The sequence below is a fragment of the Phocoena phocoena genome, chromosome 6 (genome assembly GCF_963924675.1).
Source record: "Phocoena phocoena chromosome 6, mPhoPho1.1, whole genome shotgun sequence".
Taxonomy (NCBI): Eukaryota; Metazoa; Chordata; class Mammalia; order Artiodactyla; family Phocoenidae; genus Phocoena; species Phocoena phocoena.
The window spans coordinates 78,332,809-78,352,608 of record NC_089224.1 but is presented as its reverse complement, the minus strand read 5'-3'; the positions used below and the strand labels follow the sequence as shown (position 1 = coordinate 78,352,608).

Below are 19,800 nucleotides of genomic sequence, written 5' to 3'. Positions count from 1 at the left end.
GCAACAGGCTAAAGCAGGATAGCAGGAAGGCTGTTCTGACCAAGGGCACATGGGCACCATTCCAGCTCTACCAGGCAGCTGTAGAAGGCTTAGCCTTAGAAGCTCAGAGGACTCAGAAAACTCAAATAATATATAGATTTCCCCATTTGGGTGGTAGAACTGAAAATCTCTCTGAGACTTGAGTTTTCTTCATCTTTAAAAAGATGAGGCTTCTTCCCTCACAAGGTCACGTGGGAAGTGAAATTACTTACATAAGCATGTAATACAACATCTGGTATTTACTAGTGTCCCCTTCCCAGTTATACTCTAACCTCCCCAACACAACCCACCACTATCACCACCTAAAAACAGAGTACTGAAGCCATAGAAAGAAAGTTCTATAAAAGGGAGCCACATTAAGTTCAAGTCTTGAAGATGGACAAGATTTGGGAAGGCAAAACAAAAAGAAAAAGGTATAAACAAATTAACACAGGTACACAGAGTCTGGAAGAAAAAATGGCTTGGTTCAGAGCCCATTGGAGGATTGGGAAAACATAACTTGGTCTAGCAACTTGCAAATATAAGTTGCAAATATGAGTTTTCATCCTGACTCTGCCATTTATTAATAAATTGTAAGATTCTGGGCAAGACAGAGCTTCTCCAACACTAAAGGAGTCATTCATTCAACAGATATTTCTTGAGTGCCTATTATGTGCAAGGCCTTGTTTCAGGCACTGGGGGAATAGAGTTTGTAATCATGGTAAAGAGTTTAGATTTTACTCTAGTCTATTGAGAAGGTATGTAAAGTTTTAAACACTAGAGGGATATGACTTCATTATACTTTAAAAATCACTCTAGCTGCTGTGTGAGAAGAACTATAGGCAACCAGAGGGGAAATAAGACTAATTATTGCAATTATCCAGATGAAAATTGATGGTGGTTTACACATGAGTGTTAGTGGTGAAGGGCATTTCAAGTGGTTGGATACAAAATACAAAACACTTTTTGTATATAAATATACTTTTATATATAAAGTACTTTACAAGAAACAAACTACGATACAAATATCAGAGGTAGACAGTGCTATTACTACTTTGGGGAAGGATCAGAAGTCAAGCACAGTTTAAACAATATAATAGTATTAGTAAAACTATCAATCATAAAAAAGTTCAAAACTTCTTAAAGGCTAAACAACCCACTCCAAAGTAACAAAGGGACTTGGTTATAATAACTATTATAAATAATGGTGATTTTTATAGGCAGTACACAGGCACAAGAGTGACAAAATCATAAAACTTTAAGCATTAAACTAGAAGAATTCAGACTTAATAGATGAGAGTAGATATTTCCAGCAGACGTATTTAATGAATCTCTTTCAGGTCCAAAGCAGAATGCTGAAGACCAGCTAGAGCCTAATTAATAATATTAAGAGAGCTAAGGAAAAAAATCCATAATACCTATGTACAAGAAAATAAAAGTAGTAAAAGTAAGGAAAATTATGGGCCAATCTCATTTATGAATACAGATGCAAAAATCCTAGATTACCAAACCAAATCATATGACATTTATTTATCATAAATAAGTCTTTATATTTCTGTGTGAATATGTACGTATATGTATGAATGCTGGCATATAAATTTTCATGTATCATGACCAGAAGGACTTTAAATGAAAGGACAGTTCAATATCTGAAAATCTATTCATGCAATTCACCACACAAACAGACTAAAGGAGAAAAACTATGTGATCAAACAGTGCAGAAAAGATCCTGATAAAATCCCTTACTTTTTCATGACAAAATATCTTAGAAAATCAGAAAGAAAATAGAATTTCCTTAATCTGATAAAGGGTACCTATCAAAATCTACAGCAAATATCATACTTCAAGATTTATGAAGCATTCCCCTTATAGTCAGGAAAAAGACAAGGCTTCCCCACTTTCACCATTAAAAATTACACAGGATGTTTTACACAATGAATTTTTAAAAATAAGCGGTCGCCAAAAACAAGGAAAGTCTGAGAAAATATTACAGCCAAGAGAAGCCGAAGCAGATATTACAACTAAATGTAACCCAGTGTCTGTTATGAGGTAATGGAACTGAAAAAACGCATGAAATAAAAACTAAGGAAATTTGAAAAAAAACTAAGGATTTTTATTTAATAAAACAAAATAAATAGAAATATTAAATTTTAGTTAATAATAATATATCAATATTGGCTCATTAATTGTAATAAATGTACCATATTAATGTAAAATGTTAATAATAAGGAAAACTAGAGGGAGGGGGCGGGTAAGATGTGATATGGAAGCCCTCTCTACAAACTGCTTAATATTTAAGTCTGTTAATAAAAACATATGTAAAAATTTCACTTAAAAAATAAGACATAAGTATTGAAAAGAGATTAAAACTTATTATTCAAAGATGCAAAAACTAAAAAACCCAAAGGAATCTCTAAACTAGTAGAATTAATAAGAGTTGGTGAATAAGATCGATACTAAAAAAAAAAAATTGAGCAGCATTGCCTTATATAGATAGCAATGACCTATTAGAAAGTGTAGTTTTTAAATATACCATTCACAATGATTAGGAATAAACCTAACAAAAGAAGTGTAAAAAGTGCATGGAGAAAATAGGTTTTCCTCCTAGAAGACTTCTCATCTTTTGATGCTTAACTATATTTATTAGGTTCCTGCTTATTGTCTGTCTCCTCCTATTTGATCCAAGAGGACATTGGTCTTTGTTTTAACTTCTGATGTATACCAAGCACCTATGACAGGGCCTGGTACACAGTGTTCAATAAGTTATCTGGTGAATAAACGACTAAATGAATGTCACCAATAAATGGACAAATGCAAATTTAAATGATAAAGCTCTAAACTCATTAAATTAGCACAAATTTTAAATTTGGCAATAACAAGTATCAGTAAGGATACACAGCAGCAGAAAAACTGGAATATAAATTGGTATAATTATTTTAGAGAACAACTTAGCAACATCTAGTAACGTTACACAGAGCACATTCCACAACAAAGCAATTCTATTTCCAGGTATATAGCCAGAGAATCTCCCATACATAAGCAGAGAGAAACAGGGTCAGAGATGTTCACTGAAGCATGCATTTATAATAGTGAAAACCTTATTTTCCATGAGTAGGAAAAGTAATAAATAGTGATACATTTCCACTCTGTCAAGTGGTAGATCCCTAGGCCAGTCTTGACCCAAGAGGCTGCTGTGAATGGCAACTGTTGCACACCATAAGAAAAAAAAAGATAAGATTCTACATTGTGTTTTTAAAATGGTTTTGCAGCAAGTATGACCAAATTTTGATAATCACTGAATCTTGGAGATAAGTTTACAGGTTTCATTTTACTAGTCCTTCAACTTTTATATTTGTTTAAAATTTTTTCATGATAAAAATAGAAAAAAGAAAGGAAGACGCTCCCACTAACCAAAGATGAGACGAGTTTAGTATCAAAAAGAATAAAGATTGCAATGGATTGAAACACAAATATATCAAAATCCATAAATTGATAATAATATGCCACTAAAAAAAAGAAAACAACTCACTGGTCACCTTGAGAAGCTGCTTATGCAACACTCATTATTTTGAAAATTGCTAAAGAGAATGTTTTTCTTGCACGGACTTTATTTCAAGTGAACCAAATAGCTGATGAGGCAGACAAATCATAGATAATAAATGCTGAAGAGATGATAAAATTAGAAAATCATCATTGTGCAACCCTAATAAAATAATGATTATTATTTGCTGCTAAAACCATTAGGTAAAAGGCTTGTGGGATCACTTTAAAATGGATGAAATAGGCTGACACCAAGTTGAATCCACTGTGTAATTTTAACATCACTAAAAGAGAGGCAAGATATAATCTACCTACAAAAGAAAAAAAAAAAAAAGATATGTTGTGAAATCCTAATCCCCAGTACCTATGAATGTGACCTTATCTGGAAATAGCGTCTCTGCAGATATAATCAAGTCAATCCAATGACTGGTGCCCCCACAAAAATCAATGGAAATTTGATTTCCATTGAAATCAAACGTATTGTGAGGACAGGCAGACATAACCCAGGAAGGCATGTGATAGTGGAGACAGAGACTGAAATAATGTGTCTATAAGCCAAGGAACAGCAAAGACTGCTAGGAAGCACCAGAAAGTAGAAGAAAGGCATGGGAGAGCTTCTTCCTCAAAACCTCCAGAAGGAACTGATCCCACCAACACCTGATGTCAGAATTTTAGCCACCAGAACTGTGAGAGAATAAATTTCTGTTGCTGTAAGCCAACAGTATGTGGTACTTTTTTTGGCAGCCCTGGGAAACTAACACGCATCAAATCACTGCATTTTGGCTTCCTGTACTAACCTATGGATATTGACCATTAATTGACAAATCCAATGGCTCCACTTCATTACTCATCTTCTTTGCTCTCGGTAATATTTCACACTGTCAAGAATTTCTGCCTCAAAATTTTTTTTTTCCTTTGTTCCATAAACCTTTTTCTGGTTCTCCTACTCTCTCTTTCAGGCAGCTCTTTCTCAGTCTCTTTTGTTTCTCAGGATTCTACCTTTGATGTTTCCCAAGGTTTTGTCCCTGTTCTTCAATACTCTTTCTACATACTTTACCTGAGTGAGCTCTTCTATTCCTATGACTTCAATTGCTACAAATATGTTGATAAATCCAAACTCTACACCCGACCTCATCATACCCTGAGCTTCAGATTCTCACGAGGTTGCTTACCAGACGTTTCCTAACAGGTTGCTTACCAGACAAATTTTCTTATAGCCCAACATGCCCTAAAGTAAAAAAACTTATCTTTTCCCTCCACCACCACCAACAAAAACACTCCCCATTCTTGCTGGCTCAGGTTGAGTTGATTGTGTTCTATTCTGTGCACAAAACTCATCTCTGGAAATAAGTTAGGACAGCAGGACTAAGCAATGCAATAGTCTAAACATTCCTTAAAAAAGCACACAATAAGGATACATATCCAAAAATCTGGGAACAAGCAGGAAAAAAAGGCTTTTGCTCATCTGTGTAACAAGAGGACAGATTCCCTAGTATAAGCTTGCTCCCCAACAGTCTAGAGCCAGACTGGGGCCAATTCAGCCACTTCTGGGGGACAATGGGAAGAAAAGAAAAAGCAGATAGACCTTTCTAATAATAGGCAATCTTCTAGCTACCTTTTTTCTCTAATGCAGTTTAAATTCTTTCATTCTTCAACATGTTCCTGGGTCGCTCCCTTAAAGCGTCCTATAAAGACACTCTTTACATTGTAAAAAACAGTTCCTACCTCATTGTCAGTTCCCAAGGCATTGATTTGCTCCAATTTGTAGGTCCAATATCTGGCTTCCTCCTCTGGGATATCTATCACAAAAAAGAAGAAACCACATTACCAGGCTGATAATTTAATCATAGGTTGATAATACTTTATTCAATCATACAATCTAAGTTAGAAGGGTGGTGGTAATGGACTAATTTTACTGATGGCTTGGTTCTTGCCATGAACATTATCTTGAATCTTCACAAAAACCAAAATAATATATTATTATTCCCAATGGATCAGAAGACTTAATATTGTTAAGATGTCAATACCTCCTAAAGTGATGGAAAGATTCAACACAGTCACTATTAAAATCCCAATTTTTTTTTTACAGAAATATAAAACCCCATCCATATGGAATCTCAACAGACCTCAAATACCCAAAATATTCTTGAAAAGGAAGAACAAAGCTAGAGGACTCATATTTCCTTATTTCAAAACCTATTAAAAAGCTATAGTAGGGCTTCCCTGGTGGCACAGTGGTTAAGAATCCGCCTGCCAATGCAGGGAACACAGGTTTGAGCCCTGGCCCAGGAAGACCCCACATGCCACAGAGCAACTAAGCCCATGCGCCACTACTACTGAGCCTGAGCTCTAGAGCCCGCGAGCCACAACTACTGAGCCCATGTGTCACAACTACTGAAGCCCACGTGCCTAGAGCCCATGCTCCGCAACAATAGAGGTCACAGCAATGAGAAGCCCGCACACTGCACTGAAGAAAAGCCCCTGCTTGACACAACTAGAGAAAGCCATGCACGGCAATGAAGAACCAAAGCAGCCAAAAATAAATAAATAAAATAAATTTTTTTAAAAAGCTATAGTAAATCAAAACAGTATGCTACTGACATAAAGACAGACATATAGACCAATAAAAGAGAATAGAGAGCCCAGAAATAAGCCCTTACATATATGATCAAATGATTTTTTTCAAGGGTACCAAGAACATTCAATGGGGAAAAGTGTCCTTTCAAGAAATGGTGCTGGGACTTCCCTGGTGATGCAGTGGTTAAGAATCTGCCTGCCAATGCAGGCGACACTGGTTCAAGCCCTGGTCCGGGAAGATCTCACATGCTGCGGAGCAACTAAGCCCATTGCCACAACTACTGAGCCTGCGCTCTAGAGCCTGTGAGCCACAACTACTGAGCCCATGTGCCACAACTACCAAAGCCCATGCGCCTAGAGCCCGTGCTCCGCAACAAGAGAAGCCACTGCAACAAGAAGCCCGTGCACCACAACAAGGAGTAGCCCCCACTCGCCACAACTAGAGGAGGCCCGTGTACAGAAACAAAGACCCAATGCAGCCAAAAATAAATAAATAAATTTATTTTTTAAAAAAAGAGAAATGGTGCTGGCACTACTAAATATAAAATGGACAGAAAATGGGGACCTGCTGTATAGCACAGGGAGCTATGCTCAATATTTTGTGGTAACCTATGAGGGAAAAGAATCTGAAAAAGAACAGATGTCTATGTATTATAACTGGATCACTTTGCTATACATCTGAAACTGACACAACATAGTGGATCAACTATACCTGAATTAAAAATTCAAAAATAAATAAAATCTTATTTAAAAAAAATAAATTTTTTTTAAAAAAGAGAGAAAACATAGGCAGAACACTCTCTGACATAAATCACAGCAAGATCTTTTTTGATCCACCTCCTAGAATAATGAAAATAAAAACAAAAGGGAACTAATGAAACTTAAAAGCTCTCACAGCAAAGGAAACCATAAACAAAATGAAAAGACAACCCATAGAATGGGAGAAAATATTTGCAAACAAAGTGAGCAAAAAGGGATCAATCTCCAAAATATACCAACAGCTCATGCAGCTCAATATCAAAAAACAAACAACCCGATCAAAAAATGGGCAGAAGATCTAAATAGACATTTCTCCAAAGAAGACATACAGATGGCCAAGAGGCACATGAAAAGATGCTCAACATCGCTAATTATTACAGAAATGCAAATCAAAACCACAATGAGGTATCACCTCACACCAGTCAGAATGGCCATCATTAAGAAATCTACAAACAATAAATGCTGGAGAGGGTGTGGAGAAAAGGGAACCCTCCTACACTGTTGGTGGGAAAGTAACTTTGTACAGCCACTAACAGAGGTTCCTTAAAAAACTAAAAATAGAGCTACCATATGATCCAGCAATCCCATGCCTGGGCATATACCTGGAGAAAACCATAATTCAAAAAGATATATGCACCCCAATGTTCATTGCAGCACTATTTACAATAGCCAGGACATGGAAGCAACCTAAATGTCTATCAACAGATGAATGGATAAAGAAGATGTGGTACATGTATACAATGGACTATTACTCAGCCATAAAAAAGAATGAAATAATGCCATTTGCAGCAAAATGGATGGACCTAGAGATTGTCATACTGAGTGAAGTCAGACAGAGAAAGACAAATATATGATATCACTTATATGTGGAATCTAAAAAACAAATGGTACAAATGAACCTATTTACAAAACAGAAATAGGGTCACAGATGTAGAAAACAAACTTATGGTTACTAATGGGGGAGGAGGGATAAATTGCGACATTGGGATTGACATATATATAAAATAGATAACTAATAAGGACCTACTATATAGCACAGGGAACGCTACTCAATAATCTGTAATGACCTATATGGGAAAAGAATCTAAAAAAGAGTGGATATATGTATATGTATAACTGATTCACTTTGCTGTACAGCAGAAACTAACACAACATTGTAAATCAACTATACTCCAATAAAAATTAATTTAAGAAAAATAAAGAAATGGTGCTAGGATAACTGAGTATCTACAATGCACAAAATGAAGGTGGACCCTTATTTAACATCATATAGAAAAATTAACTCAAAATGGATCAAAACCTAAATGCAAGACCCAAAACTGGAAAACTCTTAGAAAAAAACATAGGGCCCAAACTGCACAACACTGGATTTAGCAGTGATTTCTTGGATAGGACACCAAAGGCACAGGCAACAACAACAAAAAATAGACAAATTAGACTTCATTAAAATTAAAAACTTTTCTGCATCAAAAGACAGTATCAACAGAATGAAAAGGTAACCCACAGAATAGGAGAAAATATTTGCAAATCATAGATCTGATAAGGGATTAATCCCCAGAATATATAAAGAACTCCTAAAACTCAACAATAACAAAAACCCAATTCAAAAATGGGCAAAGGACTTGATAGATGTTTCTCCAAAGAAGATATAAAAATAGCCGAAAAGCACATAAAAAGATGCTCAATCATTAGGGAAATACAAGTCAAAACTACAATGAGATACCACTTCACACCCATTGGGATGGCTACTATCAAAAAAACAGGGAAAAAAACCCAAAAAAGCAAAATAACAAGTGTTGGCGAGGATGTGGAGAAATTAGAACCCTCGTACACTGTTGGTGGGAGTGTAAAATGGTACAGCTACTATGGAGAACAGTATGATGATTCTTCAAAAAATTAAAAATAGAATTACCATATGATCCAGAAATTCCACTTCTGGGTATGCACCCAAAAGAGCTGAAAGCAGAATCTCAAAGAGATATTTGCATACCCATGTTCACAGCATTATTCATAATAGCTAAAATGTGGAAGCAACCTAAGTGCCCATCAATGAATGAACAGATAAGCAAAATGTGATATACACATACTAGGGAATATCATTCAGTCGTAAAAAGGGAGCAAATTTTGACATACGCTACAGCATAGATGAACCTTGAGGATATTATGCTAAGTGAAATAAGCCAGTCACAAAAAAACAAATACTGTATGATTCCAATTGTATGAGGTACTTAGAGTAGTCAAAATTGGAGATAGAAAGTAGAATGGTGGTTGCCAGGGGCTGGGGGCAGAGGGGAATGGGGAGTTGTTGTTTAATGGGTATAGAGTTTCAGTTTTGCAAGATGAAAAGAACTATGGATATGAATAGTGGTGATGGTTGCACAGCGTTATGAATGTATTCATACCACTGAACTGTATCTTTTAAATGGTTGAGATAGTTAATTTTATGTTACATGTATTTTACCACATTAAAAAAAGAGTAAAGAAAAATGGTACACATACCCTCATTGTATATATATAAGATGGACTATAACAACTTCCAAAAGAAAAATGCAACATCTTTTAAAAACATCAAATGTGGGCATCCCTGGTGGCACAGTAGTTAAGAATCCACTTGCCAGTGCAGGGGACACGGGTTCGAGCCCTGGTCCGGGAAGATCCCACATGCCGCGGAACAACTAAGCCTGTGCGCCACAACTACTGAGCCTGCACTCTAGAGCCCGTGCGCCACAACTACTGAAGCCCGTACGCCTAGAGCCTGTGCTTCACAACAAGCAAAGCCACCGCAATGAGAAACCCACACACCGCAAGGAAGAGTAGCTCCCACTCGTTGCAAGTAGAGAAAGCCCGAGTGCAGCAATGAAGACCCAACACAGCCAAAACGAAAGAAATAAAATAAAAATTTAAAAATCATAGTTGATTTGGCTCCAGAGCCTGGGCTTTTAATTTAAACTGTAATATATTTAACCACTCCTCTTGTTAGGTACTTAGATTGTTCAAAGTTTGTACTGTTATAAATAGTACTGCAATAAACATCCTTGTAGCTCTGTATTTTTCTCCTTAAAACTATTTTGAGGGGTGAGGTAGTAATACATGCACAATGGTTTAAAAAGTTACTCAGGGAAAATTAGGTCTCCCTCACAAATCAGTTATCTTTCTTTCTTATAGGCTACCACAATTAATACTTTCTCGTATATCGTTCCAGGGGCAGTCTTTGAATCTATAAGCATATATGTAGACCCCCCACCCCTATTAAAAACACAAATAGTAGCATATTCTAACACATTCACTGTCCCTTGCTGTTTTCTACTTAACAATGTATCTTGGTGAATTTGTTCTACATCAGAACGTATAGACTGCAGCAGAGCAGCTCTTCCTCCTCTCTCACTTATTTTCAACAAGTGCAAAGTAAACCATTTTATGGCTGAGGAGTGCTGTACAAATTAGGTAGTAAATTTCTTGAAGATTTTATTATAAGACTTTGAAATATTGCCACCAATTGCTGAAGAGCGGTTTGAGGGGAAGGAGGTGAAATTTTGGATAGGAGGGACAAAGGAGAAAGGACTGTATTTGATTCCTTCATGTGGATTACTAAAAAGTGTACCTGTTTAAATGTCACCAAAGTTGACCTGATCCATATTTTGTCTCAGTGTTTCTCTTTTGTGCTGAATATATGGGTACGTTTGATTTTCTTTTTTAATTTTTATTATTTTTTTTTGCCAAATCAGAAAAATAAATACCATTTAAAGTCTCTAGAAATGGTCCTAAGAGCACACAGCAAATGAAGAAATATATATTCAAGAAAATCTACTACAACTTTAAGAATAGCCAATTTCTGCTGTATTTGAACCAAGACCCATCCCCACCCACCCCCCTCCCGATTCAACAAGACAGAAACTCCGTTCCAGACTAGTACAGCTGAGAACACAGCATTAAGAATACAAGCAACTAAGCCACAAGCAAGAACTCCAATTGCTTTTCTCTTCACCTGCAACTTGGCTACAGACACCCAAGAAAGTCTTCTTTTCTATTTTTCTGAAGTAATAGTTGCTCTGAGTTTAGTTATTTCTGAGCTTACTGGAAAATCATGCCATTTTTGCTCAATTCACCATAAGGTACAAGATATAAATAGACTGAAATCATAAGACAGCAGCAACAACAATAGTATACATGAATATCAGTAAACAGTCAAAATTAAAACTGAATAAAGTTAAATTAGACAAGATACCAACATTTAAAAATTGGGAAATTACAGGGGCTCCCTGGTGGCGCAGTGGTTGAGAGTCCGCCTGCTGATGCAGGGGACACAGGTTTGTGCCCCGACCCGGGAGGATCCCACATGCCGCGGAGCGGCTGGGCCCGTAAGCCATGGCCACTGAGCCTGCGCGTCCGGAGCCTGTCCTCCACAACGGGAGAGGCCACAACAGTGAGAGGCCCGCATACCACAAAAAAAAAAAAAAAATTGGGAAATTACAAAATGTTGGCAAAGATATGCAGAAAAGAGACACCTGAGACATAGTTGGCAGAAATATAAACTGGTACAATCTTTTTTTTTTAACACAAGCAACTTGGCAGTACTAGGAAGAATAACGATACACATACCTTGTGACCTATTCTTTATTTAATTAATTTTTATTGGAGTATAGTTGGTTTACAATGTTGTGTTAGTTTCTACTGTACAGCAAAATGAATCAGCTATACATATACATATATCCCCTCTTTTTTGGATTTCCTTCCTTTTAGGTCCCCAGAGTAGACTTGCCTGTGCTTTACGCAGTATGTTCTCATTAGTTATCTCTTATACATAGTATCAGTAGTGTGTATATGTCAATCCCAATCTCCCAATTCCTCCCACCTGCCCTGCTTTCCACCTTGGTATCCATACTGTTTGTTCTCTACGTCTGTGTCTCTATTTCTGCTTTGCAAATAAGATCATCTATACCATTTTTCTAGATTACACATATATGCATTAATATACGATATTTGTTTTTCTCTTTCTTTCTGACTTACTTCACTCCGTATGACACTCTCTAGGTCCATCCACATCTCTACAAATGACCCAATTTCGTTCCTTTTTATGGCTGAGTAATATTCCATTGTATACATGTACCACATCCTCTTTATCCATTCCTCTATTGATGGACATTTAGGTTGCTTCCATGTCCTGGCTATTTTAAGTAGTGCTGCAATGAACATTGGGGTGCATGTGTTGTTTTGAATTATGGTTTTCTCTGGGTATATGACCAGTAGTGGGATTGGTGGGTCATAGGGTAGTTCTATTTTTAGTTTTTTAAGGAACCTCCATACTGTTCTCCATAGTGGCTGTACCAATCTTCTTTCCCATCAACAGTGTAGGAAGCTTCCCTTTTCTCCACACCCTCTCCATTATTTCTTGTTTGTAGATTTGACTTATTCCTTAAATTCTACTTTAAGGAATTTATCCTAGATTCATAAATGGGCATAGATAAAGCTGTTCGTTACAGTGGTATATAAAAAAAAACTGGAAACAACCTACATGTCAATCAATAAAGAATTGCAAAAAAAAAAAAGGATTGGTTAGATAACTTATGATATAAAGCAGCTGTTGAGATCAGCAAGATAGATCTTAAAGTATAACATGAAATGATGTCCAAGATAATATGCTTTAGTTTATACAATACTATCACCATATATAGTACATAGAGTATGACCCAAATTTTGTCAAAATAAATTTCTAGAGAAGAAATTTCTTGTGCCTAAACCAAGACACAAGAAAGTTAACAGTGATTTATTTCTGGGGAATGCAAAGGAGGTCAAAAGAAGGAGGAAGAGAAACTTAACTTTTTATCCATGTACATTTCCATGCTATTTGAATTTTTATAAGGAACATGTATTTTTGTGTGATTTTTTTCTTTTTTCTTTTTTTGGCTGTGTTGGGTCTTCATTGCTGCGTCGGCTTTCTCTAGTTGTGTTGAGCCGGGGCTACTCTTCGTTGTGGTGCATGGGCTACTCATTGCAGTGGCTTCTCTTGTTGCGGAGTACAGGCTCTAGGTGCAGGCTCAGTAGTTGTGGCTCGCAGGCTCTAGAGCACAGGCTCAGTAGTTGCAGCGCACGGGCTTAGTTGCTCCACAGCACGTGGGATCTTCCCGGACCAGGGCTAGAACCCTGTCCCCTGAGTTGGCAAGTGGATTCTTAACCACTGAGCCACCAGGGAAGCCCTTTTTGTGTGATTTTTTAAATTACTTTGTAAATTACTATTCTATTTATTAGTGCTATTTTAATGCTTAAATTAACAAATCACAAGGTATATATTCACTTCAAGGCAATAAATGTCAAAATATTATCAAAAGAATAAATCATTGATATTCTCTGATAAGCAGGTATTTTATTATAATAAATAGTTATAAGAAACTAAATGACTTGAAAAGAATGCTTTCAGTGTGGATTCTTTAATGAGCACCATTCTAGAGTCTACTTTGCACATTCCTGAGCTAGGTGTTACAGGGAATGGAGTGGAAGGCAGAATGCCCTGAAAGGATATGGCTGACAAAAGACACAGTAAGAAAACAACTAACAAACAATTTCAAACAATGTGGTAAAAAGTATTAAATGTTTTTTAAAATCTAATCAGACTCACCAAAAGGCAACTCAAATCTTGTATCCAGCAAAATTTTATGGGGAGTTGGGTTTTTAGTTCCACAGATCTCATCATCTTTCATTAATGTCTCTGCCTCCAACGTGGACCATTCCCCAGGCCCTTCCTAGAAAAGAGACCTAAGATTAAACTTCACTCTTTCATGACTCCCCTCTCGGTTAAAGGGCCAGGTCTTTTTCTCTCATTTTACTTGTCAGAGAACTTCTGAGGGCCATTCACATATCCTAATGAGGCAAACACATCAGAGTCACCACCTGCCTCTGCTGTATGTGGCTTCTGTTCTCCCTCTTTGGTGGGAGAGCAGCTTTCAGGGTGCTCAGCTTTCTGCCAGCCCACCGAGGACAGAATTTCCAGAGTGCTAAACTCAAAAGCAAAGCATCTCCATGGATCAATATTTAATCTGTACAATACTTAATGACTATGTCACTTAATGTGTCACTATTTCTAATCACTAAAGAGCTAGTAACATGGCTAGTTAAGTTGACCTGAACTGGGACCACAGTGAAAATATTCAAAGTGAGTGTCATAGGGAAATTATGCTGAGTTATGTTCTAATCTGGTAAAGTGGAGTGGAAATTCAGTCTTGAAAATAGTGTATTAAGACAAGTGTGGTTACCAGTTGCCAAGCCTGTAGTTCCTTAAACTCTGTTAGGGTTATATGTGGAAGAAGGAAGACTGAAATCAGGTCCCTGGGATAGGTGACTCAAAGAGCTGGCTGAGGAAGTTTAATGGGACTCCTCTCAGAACAGTGTCTTAGAGGGAATGCAGAAGCCACAGGTATCCTAGATCTCTCTCTCTCTCTCTCTCTCTCTCTCTCTCTCTCCCTCCCTCCCCCCCCACCCCTCTCTCCCCCTCCCTCACACTCCCCTCCTTCACCCTGCTGATCCCACCCACCCCACCACCACCACACACACACAGAGTACTCAGAAGGGGCTATCTACCTGATAAGGCTAAATAGGTACTCTGGCACCTCTGAGTTAAGTCACAGGGCAGAGGGAAGGCCTTAGATAAAATCCCCTGAACCTCTCGGTGACATTAGGATGGTTTTATGTCCTCTAATTAGAAAGGGGGCAGAGAAATCTGAGATATATGGATGAACATTAGCTGAATGGAGCTAGGATGTGGAGAAGCAAGGGCTAGAACCCTACCTCCAAATGGGCAATGCACTGACTGACCTCATCTGACTGACGAATTGTCTTCAGTGCAATCCACACAGTCCCCACCATGGTGTCCCAGATCAGTCCTTTGTTCCATACTTCCACACTTAGACCCAGGTCCAGACGACTAATCTCACTGAAGGAAAGAAGAAAGCCCTTTTTTAGAAAACCAGGTAATATGAAAGAAACATCTACATCTCCTGTTTTGCTAAACCTTGAGTATGTCCTGATCAGGATCCTGTCATCAGGGAAAAATCAAAATGTCCCTAATCCTGCAACCACTCTTTAGGTTCCCAGAGACCTATGTAGGGTATGCACAGAAAAATGCCTCTGTCAGTCTGTCCCCTCTCCTTTGGAGCTACAATCATTGTTAGACTAATACAGTTTCACAAGAACAATGAAGCCAAGCAATGAGGGCATTACTGCCAGGAATGTCTGCCTACAATCTCCAAACTTAAGCAACAGTTTTATATGTTTTATTGTAATACTAGCACTGCCTGCAACTTATACCTCTGGATACAGGGAACTATGAGGAAAAAGCAAGTCTTCTTTATGACAAATATGAAAGGGAATCCAAGCAAAAGTAAAAGGGCCCATTAGAAGATCTAAGTTTGATGGGAACATGTGGTAAGAGGCAGGTGAGGGACACTGGAGTGTGCTAGTTCATTATCAGTTAAAGCAGGTACTGTCACTGATAAACAAAATGATCACAGGATAATGATAAACACAATGATTTTCCTGTAATAATAACTAGGAAAAATTATTTAAAAAGAAATTATTCCAGGGAGCCAGGTGACCACTAAGCAAAAGCAGTGTCATACATGGAAGAATATCAGCTTGGAAGGGCTAACTCAAAAATAATTATGGACTTAAGGTGAAACAAGCAAACGCTTATGTTAATGCTAAAAACATTCTCCAGAAAGCTCTTATGGAAACACAAGGTTATTTGAGGGGAAATGCAAGAAAGATGAGAAAAGGCCAATTCCAGCAGGAAAAGCAGAAAGGTATTCTCAGGAAAACAACAGCTATTCATCACATGTAGAAGTTTCAAGTTTGTGCTTTAGAGATAGCTTGGCTTCCCTGTTGTACTATTAAGATACATGTTCTCAGATTCACTAGTTTGGGATGTGGCCTTATAGCCATAAAATTCATATCAAGTGTGTTGAAAACAAGTGAAGCAAGCAAATTTGCCCCTTTTATATAAATACAGCAGAACAGAAAAGTACTGAGTTCATTTTTTTCATTTATGTTTACTGACATGTACAATTCATATGGCTTGGTACATTGGGGAAGACACACAATATAGGACCTAGCTCCCATCTCTAAAAACTTCCAAGCTATCTGGAGAGCTGTTCAAAACCAAAAAGTAGGTGACCAAACCCAGCCACTATGTTAGGGCATTCACAGTGGGGAAGCTGAGCTTTTGGCACACAGTTTCATTCAGCCTAATTAACTGATTAGCCTTGGAAAAATATATGTAACAACCCCAAATCTTTTGAATCTGGAAAAGAAAAATTGCTTGGGGATACATATACAATATTCCCAAAGCAAGTCTTAAATAGCGTCTCAAGCCAATAGCTAAAAGAAACAGCCAGAGGTCTTTCTTTACAGCTTGACTTGGACAGATAAAGAAGAAAATCTGTTCTTCAGGGAACTCTGGGGAATAAAGCCCAAACAATGAGGATATTTTCTGTGAGAAATCTCTTATCTACATCTGCTCAAATGGCCCAGCTAAGAGAAGTCTGAGAGCTCTGTTTATGCCTCATCCCCAGAGCTCTGGGGAAGTTCCTGTTCTGTTAACTCAATCAACAGTATATGTGCACACATGTATACAAGATTCTGAGCTAGGCAAATTCACAGTAAGTGAAGATGCCCTCCTTGCCCCTAAGAAATGAACAATCTAGTCCTGGAAATAAGACAAAGAAATACTAAAGATAAATGAGAAGTTCCAAAATGAATATTAGATACTACCACATAATACATTAGGGAGGGAAAAAAAAAAGGAGAAAGGGGAACAAGTGACCAGCAATGGAGCTACCAGTGACAGAAGAGCAGGATAGGAGGAATAAGGAATAGGAGCAGTAAGGTGGATAATGTAGCTAATAAAACCTGTGTAGAAGGAGAGAGGACAAAATTCACACAGCATCTCAAGGTGGGGGACAGAAGAAAAGTCACACATATCACAGTAGGGTTGAAAGAGTAAGTGCTATGGGAAACTGGAAAATAAACAAGTAAGAATAAAGCTACTATGCTGATGAGAGACTGCAGAAGGTTGATATGTTTCACATGCTGGGAACAGTTATAACAGCGAGTGATTATTAGAGCCAACTGGAAATCAAAAGAAAGCAGGATTGCTAAGTTTATATACCACAGCCAGAACTGTGGTATGGCTAACAGGGAAGAGACTTGAAAAAACTCTTCATAGTTGACTTTACACGAGTGAAGAAAAAACAAATGGTCTCACTCTGATGTCAATATCACAGATAGGAATAAATGAGGTTCATAATCTTGAGAGAGGGGCAACCAGTGAGAAATCTGACACCACTAGCCTCTTCTTGAAGCCCCAGTTCTTCAGCTTCCATGACACTACTATCTCGTTTCTCCTTCTTGCTCTCTGTTCACTCCTTCCTAATCCTCTTTGTCCCCTCTTTAAATGCTGGTGCTCTCCAGGCTCTACCCAAGGCCCTTTTCTCACCCAACACACTCTCCCTAAGCTCTCTCATCTATGCCTATGGCTTCAACTGACCAAAATATTTCTCCAACCCAGGCTTCCATGAGTACCAGGTTCAAGTTTTAACTTATCTTCTGTAACTTTCTTCTTACCTGTCCTGTAAGAACTTCAAATATAAGCTTGTTCATAACTGATATATTATTATCTCCTATCCTAATGAGTAGCTCACCACTCACCCAATCATCCAAGACAAGTCTTGGTTCTACCTCAACATCTTCTATCCATCCTTTTCTATCTATCCTTCTGTTACTGTCTTAGCCCAAACCCTCACAGTCTTAACCTTTAACTATTATAATAAAGTTTCCTAAATGGTACTATAAGCAGCAATATATTAAAAGCCCAGAGGATTGGAATGTTTCCCCATAAAAAGAGTCATCCTATGTCTGAGATGGACTATAAAACTCGCAAAGCAATTTCACTTCAATCACAAATTTCACTGCAATTTTAATACATTTTCTTGGTTGACCCCCTTGTGCCCACCTTCCCAAAAAATAAGCATAACCTTGTAAGCAAGAGTAGACCTTTACAGATAAGGAAACTGACACTCAGAGAAGCTAAGTGATTTGGTCAGCCCTTCAAAATGATATTGTACATTTTTGTTCCCTTTTCTAGAGCAGAAAAAAAAATTGCTGAAATTTAAGAGGAAAAAAGGAAATAGCAAGTTTTTAAAGCCAGAGCTTACAATCATAATATACTAAATTTTGTGTCATATGCAAGCAATTCTACTAATATTTACTCATTTTTATTAATTAGATGAAGGTAGAACATTTTACTCCGTAAAGCAAAAGGATTATAAGCACAGACATCCTCATCTTCGAAAGCAGGTGACTTGGAAACACAAACACAGTCCTCACATGCATAACCACATTCCTTCAAGAAGCCTTCTGAGAATCAAAGAAAGATTAAATCAGGTTTAATATCATGCTCAGTATGTTATACTATACCTAATTCTGACCACTAGGAAAATCTGACTAGGTAGTGTTTTCACCCATGTAAACTGAGCGTTTACTTGAATTCATAATTCGCCTCTGAAAATAGATTACAAATTGGGAGACAACAAAACTGTAGATGTACTTTACCTACCACACACCTCATTTGTTCCTTTCTCTAGTTTTCAAAAAGAATATTTAACATGCTATTAAAATGTGTTTTTTAATATTTAACGTATTTTATAAGTCTTAGATATACACAAAATCTTCAGCCTCTACTTGTTTAATCCAATGTGATTACCTTGGAAATATTGTCAAATATTATAGGCATGCTGCTGCTGCTGCAAAGTACTTACAACATAAAATCTTGTTCCCAGGAAGGTTGATCGCCACGGACTGCTACAGTTGTGCTCTTCACATTTTGCACTTTCAGGGTCACATATGTGTTAAATTTGTCTTTGAAAAAATGCAAACCAAAGATACAATACTTAGTGCTCAGATGGTTATCCAGTCTCACAAAACCCTTGGAATTAAGTAATGTCCATATTACAGTATATATAAGAAAAAATGGAATTATATATTGTACAATATAGCATCATTCTAAGCAGAGAGGTACAGAAAAATTAGAAAACACATTCTATTCTCAAAAGCATAATCTACAATAGTGTTTTTCAAATTTAAGGACTATATTTTATATTTGACCAGTAGATACATATACACACACATATAAACAAAAACAAAAGCTTTATGAAATACAAGATGTGATACATTGATATTTTTATTATAATTTTTAAAATATTAATAACTAACTAAATTGACTTTATAGCCCACCTGCAGTTTGAAAAAATAATAATCTAATTGATCTTACAGGAAAGATAAGATATGCAAATTAATAAAATGTATAAAGAAATAAGTACCACAGAGAAAGCAAAAAAGTGCTAAAGGAAGGCAGAAGAGGAAAGAGTTACCTCTATTTGTTTACAAGGACAAGAATTGAGGAAAAATCCTCATAAAGGAAACGGATTTCAAGCTTGATCTATTCACCCTGGCCTAAAGCACAACTTACATTAAAAAAATATATATTATCACAGAGTCAGAAAAAGGAAATTCTCTAACCTGAGAGTATAAATTGAGTACCAAACAAAGGTAAGCGGCCTGGATCTCAAAACTCAGAAATCTGACCTAAGACTTAACACAGCACATTTTGTTACTTCCTTTGTATCAGTCATGATGAGGGACACTGAATTGAGAGTTCACTTCTCTATGTAAGAAGTTAATCATAGGGCTTCCCTGGTGGCGCAGTGGTTGAGAGTCTGCCTGCCGATGCAGGGGACGCGGGTTCGTGCCCCGGTCCGGGAGGATCCCACGTGCCGCGGAGCGGCTGGACCCGTGAGCCGTGGCCGCTGAGCCTGCGCGTCCGGAGCCTGTGCTCCGCAACGGGAGAGGCCACAGCGGTGA

General features: G+C 37.4%; 1 protein-coding gene across 1 annotated transcript in view; it reads right to left on the bottom strand.

Moving 5' to 3' along the window:
• LOC136125081 (uncharacterized) overlaps positions 1-19,800 on the bottom strand; it is a 110,339-nt gene that overhangs the window by 57,769 nt on the left and 32,770 nt on the right. The window contains exons 3-6 of the mRNA XM_065879909.1: positions 18,699-18,798; positions 14,701-14,818; positions 13,508-13,631; positions 5,284-5,357 (exon numbers count right to left, since the gene is read on the bottom strand). Coding sequence (XP_065735981.1) covers positions 5,284-5,357; positions 13,508-13,631; positions 14,701-14,818; positions 18,699-18,798 — 416 coding nt within the window. The remainder of the gene's footprint in view (positions 1-5,283; positions 5,358-13,507; positions 13,632-14,700; positions 14,819-18,698; positions 18,799-19,800) is intronic.